Below are 14613 nucleotides of genomic sequence, written 5' to 3'. Positions count from 1 at the left end.
TGTTGTGAGGGTGGGATGGGAGCCCCAGTTTAACCCACTCCATCCCACTATCTTAGGGGTCCCCCCAGAGTTTACTCACCGCAGGTCCCAGATGATTCAACACTGTGAGCGAGGAGGAGATGAGGTCTCTGGTGTTCTGCAGCCAGAAGTGGCCGTGGCCACTGAGCCAGAGCACCCCACAGGCGAGCTGGGGCAGTCGGGGGCACAGACTGAGTGCACGGCTGCACCCCCTTGCCCCTGGATTGCCCTGGAGAGCTCACCTTCAGCCCCCAGAAAGCTCCCCAGCCTCTCGAACTGGGCAGTGGAGAGGGAAAGGTGGTGTACCCCAGAGGAGGCCTCAGAACTCTTCAGGAGAAGAGCTAATCACAGGCAACTGGGACAACCCTCCCCACAGGTACACACAGAAATAAAGTCTTCTAGAAAGGTCCCCTTAGACAGGAGGTCTTCAGAGAGAACTCTGAAGGAGATGGGGTTAAGGGACCTGGGATTCCTGTCTTTTTGGTTAGGGGTTAGGATTGGCAGGATATGAGGAAATTAATTTCCGAGACTGTAGCTCAGAACTCCAGCCTTCCCTTCACTCCAGTCATGAAGACTCGAAGTAACTGAGGCCACCAGAAAGGCCCTCATCCCTCAACATCCCCAGGCAGCCATCTCTGGGAGAAGGAGAAGGCTAACCCTCAACCCACCCTCTTCTTAGGCCCTGGTGAGGCCCGTGACATCCTTACCAGGAACTGAGAGGCAGCAAAGAGGCACAGGCCGCTTCTGACGGTGAGGGAGTGGCTCCCAGCACCTTGAGGTGGCAGCTTCTGAGCTGGCTCAGAGGGCGGTGAGGGTGGCGGGGGTGGTGGCATCTCTTTCTGCTTGCTGGGGAGTCCTTTGGCCTCGTCCATTGCTTCCAAATCTACCGGCTGGGGGAGACCTGCGGAAGGTGGCACGGGAGGGGTTGGTGACTTGGCTCCGTCTGTGCTCTGGGCTCTGTGGCTCGATGGTGGTCTAGCCCCTTCTAGGGTTGCTACAGCTCTCCTCTAGTCAAAGAGGCTCCACTTCCAGCAGTTACCCTCGATTAGCAAAGCAATATTCACCTACCTTCGTCAGAAAGAGCTACGTGTGGGTGGACAAATTATTTCTCTTTTATTTCTGCAGCAAGAGAGTTAAAATGGCGGGGGGGGGGTGTTTCAGAGTTAACACCGGTGTATTTACGTGGCTTCATTCTTTCCCTGTTTCTTAAGGAAACAAAAACAACTACCTCAAGCTCAATTTAAAAAAGCAAGGGGGGGGGGTACGGCAAAGGCAGGCCGTGACCCTGAACAACCCGCCCACTCCTGCTCTCAGTGTTTTGTCTTCTGTGATGTGTTCCGAGTGGGGCTGGAAGACTGGAACCACGGGGTGGTTATGACTGCGCACCTCCCCCATCTCGAGACCCCCCCCTTCTATCAATCAGATCAGGAAGAGCAAGTTAGAGCAGTAAGGGAGAAAATCTTGGTGAGAAGACTAGATCATGGCTATCTGGCATCTAGTTCTGGTATGACTGCTCTCGATCTAGCCTAGGGCACTTGTTCTTTGAACCTCGGTTTACCCATCTGAGAAATGGGGGCTGTGTTCAACATTATTAACCTTTCCCTTTTAAGACAATTTTATTATTATCATTATTAATTATCATAATCATCTTCATCATCATTATACTTGTTTATTTAATGTACATGAGCACACTGTAGCTGTTTTCAGACACACCAGAAGAGGGCATCAGATCTCATTACAGATGGTTGTGAGCCACCATGTGGTTGCTGATATTTGAACTCAGGACCTCTGGAAGAGCAGCCAGTGCTCTTAACCACTGAGCCATCTCTCCAGCCCCCCAACAATAATAATTATTATTATTTTTAGCAATTATTATTTTTAATATGCATAGGTGTATGTGTCTACATGTGGATATGTGCCCAAGAATGCAGGTGCCCAAGGAAGCCAGAGGCATTGGATTCCCTAGAGCTGGAGTTAAAGATGGTTGTGAGCGGCTATGTGGGTGCTGGGAACAAACCTGATTCCTCTGGAAAAGCAGCCTCGGAGCCATCTCTCCCTACCCCCCAGGCTTCCCTGTCTTAAAAAACGTTTTATTGGGAGTAAGCGTGCATGTGCCTCAGTAAAAGGATGACTCTGCGGCAGAGTCTCTGTTTTCGGTGCTGTGCCGTGGGTGCTCTCAGATGATCCTCCTTCCTGTCCTCCCATCTGCCCTTGGAAATGCTGGGCTTTCAGTTGCAATTTGAAATCTTTTAAATTTTTCTATGTGGGTTCTGATTGAACTCTGGCTGTTAGATTTGCATAGCTATCTTCCTGTTTCCAGTTTCTCTTTTCCCCTTCCTCCCTCCTTCCTTCCTTCCTTCTTCCTCCCTTCCTCCCTCTCTCCCTTCCTTCCTCCCTTCTTCCCTCCCTCCCTCCCTCCCTCCCTCCCTCCCTCCCTCCTTCCTTCCTTCCTCCCTCCCTCCCTCCCTCCCTCCCTCCTTCCTTCCTCCCTCCCTCCCTCCTTCCTTCCTTCCTTCCTCCCTCCCTCCCTCCCTCCTTCCTTCCTCCCTCCCTCCGTCCCTCCCTCCCTCCTTCCTTCCTTCCTTCCTTCCTCCCTCCCTCCCTCCCTCCTTCCCTCCCTTCCTCCCTCCCTCCCTCTCCCTCCCTCCCCCTCCCTTCCTTCCTTCCTTCCTTCCTTCCTTCCTCCCTCCCTCCCTCCCTCCCCCTCCCTTCCTTCCTTCCTCCCTCCCTTCCTTCCTTCCTCCCTCCCTTCCTTCCTTCCTTCCTTCCTCCCTCCCTCCCTCCTTCCCTCCCTCCCTCCCCCTCCCTTCCTCCCCCTCCCTCCCCCCTCCCTTTCTTCCTTCCTTCCTTCCTCCCTCCCTCCCTCCCTCCCTCCCCCTCCCTTCCTTCCTTCCTTCCTTCCTCCCTCCCTCCCTTCCTCCCTCCCTCCCCCTCCCTCCCTTCCTCCCTCCCTCCCCCTCCCTCCCTCCCCCTCCCTCCCTCCCCCTCCCTTCCTTCCTTCCTTCCTTCCTTCCTTTCTTCCTTCCTCCCTCCCTCTCCCTCCCTTCCTTCCTTCCTTCCTCTCTCCCTTCCTTCCTTCCTTCCTTCCTCCCTCCCTCCCTCCTTCCCTCCCTTCCTCCCTCTCTCCCCCTCCCTCCCTCCCCCTCCCTCCCTCCCCCTCCCTTTCTTCCTTCCTTCCTTCCTTCCTTTCTTCCTTCCTCCCTCCCTTCCTCCCCCTCCCTTCCTTCCTTCCTCCCTCCCTCCCTCCCTTCCTTCCTTCCTTCCTCCCTCCCTCCCTTCCTCCCTCCCTCCCCCTCCCTCCCTCCCCCTCCCTCCCTCCCCCTCCCTTCCTCCCTTCCTTTCTTCCTTCCTCCCTTCCTCCCCCTCCCTTCCTTCCTTCCTTCCTCCTTTGTTTCTTCCTTCCTCGAGGTGTCATGGAATCCAGGCTGACCTCAAACTCACTGTGTAGCTTCTTATCAACGTCCTTCCCTGAGTTCCCACCCTGCCTCCTGGAGTGCTGTGGTTACAGGTTTGCACCATCATGCTTGGTTTCCGTGGTGCTGGGGACCGCACTCAGGGCTTGGTTGCATGCAAGGTGACCACTTCACCAACTAGCTACATCTTCAGCCCACCCCTGCCTTTCTTACTGAGCCTTTCATCCCACTCAGGGACAGCACAGGCTGAAACCAAGTGCTCCCAAGTGGCTCTGCCTGGGCCTGCAGGGCAGAGGCTCTGCTCCGTCCTTATTCTGGAGGTTGCTTTCCCATCAAGACTATGCACAAAAGAGTCTCACCTGTAACACGCTTGCTCACATCTGAGCATCCTGATATGGTGTGGTGAACTAGGGACAGCACCCTCAGTGAGCTCCAGATGCTGGAGATTTCTATCCAAACTCAGGTCAGCGTCCCACCCAAGAGAAAGAGCCTGACAAAGTGGATGTGTCCATTTGGGCAAGACAATTGGGATGGGGCTGTCTACATGTCACTATACATGTGGACTTGCATGGGGACACATGTTGGCTGACGACAGAAGCATGTGAAGCCAACACAGCTGCACACGTGTCCATTCACTCAGTATTACCAAGCCCCTCATCAGACTTAGATGTCCAAGGTTATGAGAACCTTGGGCCTGGAGATGCCTTGTTAAGATCTCAGGCTCCTTGCTTCCGGCAGCTGACTCCGGATGGCTCCTCTATGCTGCTGTCTGGCTGTACCTTTCTAGTTCCCGGGTGAGCTGCTTCTGGGCCTATTATTTGCCTATTAATCCCACCCCCTAGAATATTCCTTCAACACCCTGTTTCCCTCCTTTGCCACTGTCTGTGTCACCTAGGAAACCCCTATTCATCTTGTGGCTGACAACTAAATGTCACCAGAACTCAGTTCTGCCCCGTTATCCACACCATTCTTTCATACCACCACCCACTGCAAGATACCTTGAAATGGCTCTGTTCGGAATGGTGGTATACATTAGCTCATAAGTTGGTACTGCCGTCTCTCCCCCCCCCTTTTTTTACAAAGGGAGGTGGGAAGAAGGGCAGAATGGCTGAGAGTTGTGTGTTTTTTTCCCTTCAAGGATGCCTTGTTTGGTAAATGGGTTCAGTCTGAAGCAGTCACTTGGGACTCTGGACACATGACACTCACTACGGTCTGTGCACGTCCCCGAGGGCAGAGTGGTATCCGTTTGTTTGTTAGCATGTAGGTTTTGGTACATATTGACTGATGTTATTTTACCCCGTTCCTTTTGTTCGTTTGTATGTTTGAGACAGGCATAGCTCTGGCTGGCCTGGAACTCACCATGTAGATCTCTGATTGGCCTGTCTCTCAAGTCTGGGATTCAGGATGTGCACCACCCTGCCTGGCTCCTCCTCCTCCTTTTCTTCTTTTACTCAATAAGGCGGTGGTGGGGGGTGTAATATAGACTTTGCAGAGATGTTGTGAGGGCTTTAGATACTATAGATAAAACGTTGCATGTTTCCTGATACTTTGCAGGTACCTGATAAGTGGCAGGTCATACTCCAATTCTTGCTTTGGAAGGAAGTGGTCTCTTGTTCCATGGGAAAACCAGAGCAAATAAATGTGCACAGGTGATGTGTCAGAGAGCCGGTGGGATCTGAGAAGGAAAGAGGAGGGTGGCTCACTGTGATGGGCACAGCTGGTGACCACTAAGTTCAGTTTGGTCCTGGATGCAAAGAGAGGAAAAGCTGCTGCTTAGAAGCTGGACTGTGTGGGAAGAGTATCCTCCTCTTCAGGAGGGTAATTTCTCAAGGGCAAGGACCCCAAGCACACATTTGATGGTGACCTCATGTAGGGAGGTGTGGGAGGATGCAGGCCAGGGCTTCCCTGGACCTTTTCCTATGCATATGTGTGCACAGGTGCATATGTGTGTACAGGTGCATATGTTTGTACAGGTGCATATGTGTGCACAGGTGCATATGTGTGTACAGGTGCATATGTGTGCAAGGAACTATGCATATGTGTGCACAGGAACTTGAACTGAAATTTTGTTCTTGTCTGTTTCTGACCTCAGAGGGTAACAACATTGAGCTCACATAGTTTGGGGTTTTGTTGCTTTCTTTTAAAAATAATAGGCTTTTTCTAACCTACACTGTGGCATAGTACTCATTTTGATATTAAAATGTTTTTTCCCCTCCCAAAGTTTTGAATCAAATTTGTGCTTCAGAAAAACGGGCGACATTTACCCTGTGGCTTTGCCCTTGGGGTTACATGTGCTCCAGTCTGAGAAGCAAGAGACTTGCCTGCAATAAAGCATTGTGCAGCCCTTATATTATGATTCTGTGGATGAATATTTAATAACAGGGGAAGAAAGTTCGGAAGTTTGGAGTGTGAAAGGTTATACACAGTGTGATGTTGGCTTTAAGCTGTAAGAAAAATGTGCTCAGGGGAAGACAGCATGCCCGATGAAGAGGGGACAGCGCTGCTCACAGGAGGCATGACGATCTGACGTGTGCTGAGTGCTAACAGCAGTCGTTGTGTACTCATTGAAAAAGGGTGCCAGCATGTGGCCCTGCTGGTCTAGAACTCTCTATGTAGACCAGGCTGGCCCTGAACTCACAGGGATTCACTTGCCTTTGCTTCCCAAGTACTTAGATCAAAGTCATGTGCCACCATGCCAGTCAAGGGGGGAGGAGAGAGAGAGGACAGGTGATTTTATTTATATGTCTTAAATTTGTATCTATGTGTCTATGTATCCATGAATCTATGTGTCTGTGTATCTATGTATCTATGTATCCATGTATCTATGTATCTATGTATCCATGTATCTATGTATCTATGTATCCATGTATCTATGTATCTATGTATCCATGAATCTATATATCTATGTATCCATGTATCTATGTATCTATGTATCCATGTATCCGTGTATCCATGTATCTATGTATCCGTGTATCTATGTATCTATGTGTCTATGTATCTATGTATCTATGTATCTATGTATCCATGAATCTATGTATCTATGTATCCATGTATCTATGTATCTATGTATCCATGTATCCGTGTATCTATGTATCTATGTATCCGTGTATCTATGTATCTATGTATCCGTGTATCCATGTATCCATGTATCTGTGTATCTATGTATCTATGTATCCGTGTATCTATGTATCTATGTATCCATGAATCTATGTATCTATGTATCTATGTATCCGTGTATCCATGTATCTATGTATCTATGTATTTGTGTATCTATGTATCTATGTATCCATGTATCTATGTATCTATGTATCCATCCATCCATCTTTCTGGCAACATATTTGTAGCAATAAAGACAGTCTTAAAAAGAAACAAAAATTCTGAGTTCGAGTCTTTTGAATCCTAGTTAGTGTTCTCAAGTTTCAGGCTGTGCCTTTATCCACACTTAGAAGCGTGGGCTGTAGAGAATGTCAGTGCACACACCCCTCACCTGACATAACAGCTGCTCAGGAGGTGAGCCCCTCTGAGAACCTGTGGCCATTACGTTTGCAGATAGGAGATGGCAGGCTATCTGCATGTATAGGATAGGGAGGGCCATGAGTGGAGATCTCAGAGACAACACATTATTTTCCCTTTGAGACAGAGTCTCACGTATTACAAGTTGGCTGCAAACTTAGGGCGTGGCTGAGGATGAACTTGAACTTCTAATCCTCCTGCTTCCTCAAGTGATAGGCAAGTGCCACTGCGCCTGATTTTATATGCTGATGGGACCAAGCCTAGGGCTCTGTGCATGCTAGGGAGGCATTCTGTTAGCTGAGCCATAATAGTGTTTAGCCAAAGGCTCTGCATTTAAAGAAAAAAAATCTCTGGGGGTTCTGATGAACCAAGTGATGAGATTTACCAGGTACCAGGTAGAGAGACATCTTTCAGAGCAGAATTTATGTAGAATCATTTTCAGGGGCCCGTTAGACGACTCAGTGTGTTAAGGTCCTTGCCACACAACTTGGTAACCTGAGTTTGATCCCTGAAACCTCCATAAAAGGTGGAAGGAGAGCATCAATGTGATGAAGTTGTCCTCTGATCTTCACATGTGTCATGGCATGTGTGACCCCCCCAATCTCTCTCCTCCCCCCAGACTAATGAAAATAGGGAAATTAAAAAAATTGTGGACCAAAAGATGAATCCATGGCTAAGAACATTCACTGATCTTTCAGAGGACCAGCGTTCAGTTCTCAGCACCTACATTAGGAGGCTAATAATCACCTGTAAATTCTAGCTGCAGATCTGATATGAATACTGTTGGACTCTGCAGGTACCACATGCATAGATGTTAACATGCACATACACGCACATGCTTAAATTAGAACATAAAATCTTTTTCCATTTAAAAATTATTTTCTGGACAGAAATGATCAGATTAGATGCACCATCAAACACACACTGCGTTGTTCATATAGACCTCCTATTAAGAAGTCCCGATCTCCACGGGGGTGGGGTGGGTGGGCAGTGGGGATCCCTGACAGGAAGTGGTAGACATTGCAGATATAGAGAATAAGAGCTTGGACCACAAGGGTTTGTTTCCCTTGCTGTTCAGTGAGGATGTACTGTGCGCCTGCTTTGCCAAGAATTGGGCCAGGCTCTGGGAACTTAGCAGTGAACAAACAGTCCTGCCCATGAAGATACCTGGGTCCTGGTTCATTAGTCCTCTTGGCTCTTGTCAGTCTTCTAGAGATAATGCCACTTCTTACTGTCCTGTCCTCCCTTTCACTCATTGTCATGTTCTGGGAAGGGTGACATCATCTCCCTGGGCTGGCCGTGCTGTTCCCAAAGTAGTTGCATTGGCCTCTCTAGGACAGATGTTATATTAGGCCCCGTTTGTCAGGGAGAGGCAGATGCTTGTATTGTTAGCTTCAGTAGTTCACAGTAATGTGGTTGCTCTGCTGTACGTGAGACCACCGCGCAGAGGCTTGCTCACAGGCGACTTAATAGGAGGCTCCTGACTGGCTTGCTTCCAGTCCGGTGCAAAGTGATTTCTCCAGGTAAGGCCAGGAAAACGTAGCCTTAGAGAAGTTCAGCACCCTTGCCTGAGTAAATGCGGGCCTAAGATTTGAACCCAAGGCTTCCTGACATTCAGGGATGGTTTCTTCTTGCCATAGGACATCTTAGGGAAGGGTCCTTGCAACACGGGTAGGAAGCATCATGAGGGTCTGGAAAGGGAACCTCGAGCCCTATCAGCTGCTGTGCAGCTTTTGGGCATAATATTTGGCAGATGAATCCTGGGATACTGAGTAGTATGGAGGGATGGGGAAAGAGTGCCTGAGAGGCAGGATCAGTAACCCTTGCCCAAGCTTCTGAGATCCAGGGTGAAGAGTGAAGGCAGACGGGCTTCCGATGTCATATGGAGCATGTGAGGACACGCCGACCTCTCTCCTGTACCTCTCAGAGTACATCCTTCGCTTCTGCAGCCCCGCTGCCCTGGGGGCTGGTGCTGTGGAGCCGGAGAACCACCAAGGCTCCCCAGTGACTCATCCGCCTGCTTCCAGAGGCAGCCCACCATAACTGCAGCTGGAGCCTGGCTCAGCCCGTTCCTGTTTATGTGCGGAGGGAAGACTGGCCCCGTTCAGCTTTTCTTCTTTCTCAGAGTGACCGGCTGTGACTGCCCAGCTGTTCACAGGAGACCGCTGGCCACCTGGGCTTGGCACTTAGTCCTGTTCAGGTTTCCAAAGCCAGTGACTACGGAGCCAGGGACAATTCCAGGGAGGGAGATCTGGCTCAGCCTGCTAATTTCTCTGGGAAGACTGAGGGACAACTCGAGGACATGGCTTGCCTATGGTCAATAGGTAGCCACGTGGCAAAGCATGGGGGTTGTCTGCTACCCCAGGCATTATGAGCAAACACCCTCTGCCCCTTTAAGATAGCACTTCCTATATATAGTCCAAGCTGGCTATAGTCCAGGAAAATCTTTGACTCCTGACCTTCCTGCCCCTACTTCATTCTGGGATTACCGATGGGGGCTGCTGTGCTGAGCTCCTGGGAACAGACTGAGTGTTTACCACAGGCTGCTGCAGCTCCCAGAGCTCTGACTCTCAGCCCCTCCTAACAACTTAGAAAACAGTCACTCGAGTGTGTGTGTGTGTGTGTGTGCATGTGTGTTCATGTGTGTGCATGTGTGTGTGTGCATGTGTGTTCATGTGTGTGCATGTGTGTGCATGTGTGTGTCTGGCTCCTTTCAGCAAAGGCAAGGGGCAGCAGACGAAGGTTTGTGGGAACTTGTACTGGCTCCTGACATCTCCCCTGCCCCATCAGTCCACTAGCCAGTGAATACCAAGTCTGAGAGAGAGAGAGAGAGAGAGAGGAGAGAGAGAGAGAGAGAGAGAGAGAGATCTTGTTTTTGTGTGTACTGTGTGCAGACTCCAGAGGCCAACCTCTGGCGTTCCTTGGGTGCCGTCTATCTTGATTTAGAGGCAAGGCCTCACGGATGAGTCCTGATTGGTTGGGTGGTGAGCTTCATGGACTCTCCCGTCTCTGCTTCCCCCAGAAGTGGGGTGGTGGTAGATAACAAGGACACAGTACCACATTTCGTTAAAACGTGTTTTTGGTGATGCCGGTGATCCAAATTCAGGCCTTCGTACTTACACAACAAGCACGTCCCAGAGTGAGCCATCTCCCCAGCCCCACCATCCACATCTTATTCACCTCTCCATTTCTTCAGCAGGCAGGACTCGGGGGGGGGGGGGGCAGAATAGGAAAACTATTTTCAGCGTGAGAAGATTCTGGACCAGAATGCAGGAGCTCACCATTTTCAGCCCCGTGACTTGGGCAAGGTGCGAAACCTTGTGGTCGTTTGAACAAGAGAAAGTCTCCCGACTCCCTTCATCAATAGGTGGGGGTCTCTGCCCCCTGCCTCCATCCCAGGCAGAAGGGATGTCACATGCAGGATTGCTGGGCTGGAAATGGAAATTCTCCGTGTGCTTGCTGGATTCCTGTATGAACTTTGGCTACCTGGTGGAGAGAGGCTTCGGCGACCTCTTTACTAGCACTGACTAAGCCCTCCAATGGTTGCAGGGCAGAGGTAATGGGATTGTTCTTTTACAGTTCAGAAGACACCCAGGAAGGGACCTCTTCCTAAAGCCATCGCATGGACGGAAGGGTCAGGACACAGACCCAGATGGCCCGGTGCCCGCATCAGCCCTCCCATCCTGGCTCTGTTACCTACCCTAGAGTGCCAATGCTTGCTGCCTCATTTGCCTCTTCAGGACACAGAGGGCAGAGCTGGGTCAGGCTTGCCTTGGCCAGTCACACCCAGTGGGCGGGCTTTTCTGGTTAGGGAGACTCTTAAAGTAGGGCTGGGGCCCAGGTGATGGGGGGCGATTTGGAGGTCAAGGGCACACACTGCTTAGTCTGTGGTGGGCACCTGGGCTGATCACTGCTCACAGACAGGGGAGAGTCTGCTCTCTGGAAGGGGGTCTGGTGGGAGACTGTCTGGGAACTCAAGGTAGGCAGACTTCCAGGGAACTTGAAGCAGTACTGGGCTGGAGAGATGGCTCAGTGGTTAAGAACACTGACTGCTCTTCCAGAGGTCCTGAGTTCAATTCCCAGCAACCACATGGTGGCTCACAACCATCTGTAATGGGATCTTTGCGCCCTCTTCTGGTGTACAGGCATAAAAACAGGCAAAACACTGTATACATAATACATAAATACATCTTAAAAGAAAAAAAAAAAGGAGTACTAAGGCCAAAGCCAGTCTGTTTTCTGGGCAGGCAGCTTTCTGTAGCAGCTAAAAGCCTAAAGCTTTAGCATCCTACAGAGGCCCAGCTTTGTCATTTAGTACTTGCACGACCCTGGATAAGCACAGTGGCTGTGTGACAATCCGAACCCAGTTCTCCTCTAGAAAACAGTTGTACAAACACTATCTCATCGGACTTTCAGGACACCATGAGGTAAAAACACACAAATCAGATCATGAATGCTCAGTAGATGGTAGCCAGAGGTTAGAGATGAGGTGGGTGAAGAGTGGGGTAGGGACACTGGCTGAGGTAAGGACTTCCTGTTCATTGAGCAGCTGAGCCTCCAGGAGGACAATGAACGCCCCACCTGGGTGTGGGCTGGAGCTTTGAGACTGCTGGCTGACAGCCGGGGTCAGTAGGTAGAATGGGCCTAGATGGGGGGTTTAGGGAAACAGCGAGACTTTGTCTCTGCCAGTTAATTAAATCCAGAGTGCTAGCACACAACAAAATGCAACTCAAGTGTGCGTTGCACAGGATATAATGGAACGGCTCCCCGTGAAACTCCAAACAGCCCTGCAGCTGCTCACAAAGGCCGAGCACTCGGTGCTCCTCTGGTGCAGGCTCCGAACTGTGAGGGCGAAAAGCTGGGTGCATTCTCTGTGCCAGCCACCATGCTGAGAACCAAGGGAACAGACATGGATCCCCTGGGGTAATGGGGGTACCTGGAACCCCAAGAGCTTGAGACCTAAGTACCAAGACACCTGGAAGATGAGGTTTCTCATTTGACCTCCTCATTCCCCGATGAAGAAATGAAGGTCCGGGGCTTAAGAGTCTTTCTGTCTGATTTTTGAGACAGGGTCCCATGTAGCCTAAGAGTGGTCTTGAACTCACTGCGTAGCTGAGGGCGGCCTTGAACTCCGGATCCCCCAGGCCTTTATCTCCTGAGTGTTGGGATTACAGGCAAGCACTGCCACACCCCAGTTCTGAGGTCTGTCCCGAAATTCTCTCATGTTGCCCCCTCATTAGTGAGATAGCAAAAAGGTCAGGTGCTGTGGAAGGGTATCCTGAGAGACTGTGGCCTACGCCCCACAGCAGGGGCAGGCCAAGCCCTAGTTTGGAGTTCTTTGGCAGTTTTGGCTAAATGACCTCGGAAATCTAAGTCCACAGCTGTCTGCTGCTTTCATTTCAGGATAAAGATCAACCGTCCTGACCATGGCGGGGAGGAATGGTCTAGCACGCCCTGGCTCCTGGGCATCTCCGTAGATTCCACCTGCGATGTCGGCCTCCAGGTTGTCTGCTGAACTGGTCTTGAAGCCGTAGGGCGTGCTCCAAAACACAAAGCTCAAAGAAAAATCTACGTAGTGTCTGAGTTTTCTAGTTTGCTTTATAAACAAGGGCAAACACTGTGATAAACAGTAGGGTCAAAAGCGGCTCAAGGAGGAGAGGGTCTGTCTCACCTTACAGTTTATGGTCCTCTCTGGAGGGGGGTCAAGGCAGGAACCTAGAGGCACAAGCTGAAGTAGGTGTCACAGGCACTGTCTGGGGGCATCCTGAAGGACTGATCTTGGCTTATTGCTGCTGTTTCTTAGCTTGCTACTGTGGTTTGCTTACTTCTCTTTCTTCTATGGTCTAGGACCACCTGTTTCAGGGAGGTACCACCTACCGCGGGCTGGTCCTTCCACAATAATTATTGATCAAACCCCTCTATAGATTTACCTACAGACAATCTGACCGTCTCTCAATTGAGATTTCCTCATCTCAGATGACTGGCTCTATATAGCTTGAGTCCAGTTGATAAAAACAAAAACAAAAACAAACAAAAACTCTAAACAATCACAGTGAGGGCCATATTTCTCTCCCGTGTTATTGACGGGAAGAGCAAGGGAGGAGAGGCCTATTACTAGGAGGAAAGAAAACCCAAATGTTCAGAGATATAAAGAGAGCATTTGCAATGAAGGCGTTAGAGAAAAGACTAAAGGAGCTGAAAGGGTCTGCAACCCCATGGGAAGAACAAAATTATCAACCAACCAGACCCACCACAGTTCCCAGGGACTAAAACACCAACCAATGAGCACACACGGAGAGACCCATGGCTCCGGGTGCATATGCAGCAGAGGACGGCATTCTCTGACATCAGTGGGAGGAGAGGACTTTGGTCCAGCGAAGGCTCGTTCTCCCAGTGTAGGGGAACGGCCAAGGTGCTGAGGTGGAGAGGGTGGTTGGGAGAGGGAGCACCTCCATGGAGGAAATGGGAGGGGGAGGGAGAATGGGATTGGGGGAAAGGGGATAACACTTGAAATGTAAATACAGAGAATATCCAATAAAAAATGTACAAAAGAGAAAGCATTTGTATCCATTAGGAGCAAGATATCAAGGCAAACATGACACCGTGCTGGAGCTTGGAGCCATATAACACCGAGTAACAGGCTGAGATCCAACCCAAAGCAGGAGCACTTAGGAAAGAGTTCCTGCCCAAGAAACTCAGTAGGAGTTGAAAACATCCTGCGTAGACATGGCTTTATCCCACCTGACCTGCTGCAAAGCAAGATTAGCAACAGGCAGAGCCTCTGTGATTTACCCTGCTGATCTGTCTGACTAGAAGCCCCAGTTCCTGCCCAGCATCCTGTTAGAGTAGGACACTGTATCTTGCTGACATGGGAGAAGATCAAAGCTGTTTCCACTGCTCCACCTGCAAGTCAGAGGGAACTTCAATTCCAACCACTGTAAGGCACAGACTGTCTGTTCAATATGCACAATTTAAAAATAGACCATGAAATGTTGACATCATTCAGCAAGGGCAGGAATAAGAATGAATATTAAACACACAAACTATGTGTAGAGGGCGCAGCAGAGAGAAAAGGAAGCACTTCAGGAAGCCAACCGGGGCCTCATACGGACCACTGACGAGGCATGGCCTACAGTGGTGGAAACTCAGGATACCCTCCCCACCTCTAAGGAAACCGGAAACCAAACCACTGAACCAGAAATTGGTCCCGTGTCTAAAGAGAAAGGCAGGACAGACAGGGCCTTTTGTTCTGTCTGCTAAAGCTGGAGACGGATCCTGCTTGGGAATCAGCACCTCCCAGGAGGAAAGGCTCCTGGATCTCATTGCGCCATAGAGGACTGTCAAGGAGGCTTTGAGACTCCTTTACCTGAGTGGGCTCACCATCATGGCCTCTGAGTCACTTTGTAGAGTTTCCTCAAGGACACAGGATGCCATGTTTTTTGTTTTTTGGTTTTTTTTTTTTTTTTTTTTTTTTTTTTTTTTTTTGTCATCTGTCTGTACAGAGGTCTCATAGGACTAACCAGCCCCCATTAGGATTCACGGGCTTGGGTAAGTCCCAGGTTTGGGGTCTGCCAACAAAGCAAGCAGGGGTAAGGATGACCCCCAACCTGCACTACTGTTTAATTAGTGTTTTGGAATGGTTCATTGGTACATCCTAAGACTGTGCCTC

At 50.1% G+C, this 14613-nt stretch overlaps 1 protein-coding gene across 1 annotated transcript in view; it reads right to left on the bottom strand.

Annotated features, from left to right (window-relative positions):
- PTPN5 (protein tyrosine phosphatase non-receptor type 5) overlaps positions 1-14613 on the bottom strand; it is a gene marked incomplete at both ends in the record, with an annotated part of 48777 nt that overhangs the window by 11874 nt on the left and 22290 nt on the right. Inside the window, 2 exons of the mRNA XM_080909238.1 lie at positions 80-187; positions 726-919. Of these exons, the coding sequence (XP_080765364.1) occupies positions 80-187; positions 726-919 (302 nt within the window). The remainder of the gene's footprint in view (positions 1-79; positions 188-725; positions 920-14613) is intronic.

The sequence above is a fragment of the Micromys minutus genome (genome assembly GCF_963924665.1).
Source record: "Micromys minutus genome assembly, chromosome: 32".
Taxonomy (NCBI): Eukaryota; Metazoa; Chordata; class Mammalia; order Rodentia; family Muridae; genus Micromys; species Micromys minutus.
The sequence above is the reverse complement of the archived record's forward strand: the minus strand, read 5'-3'. Positions and strand labels throughout refer to the sequence as shown.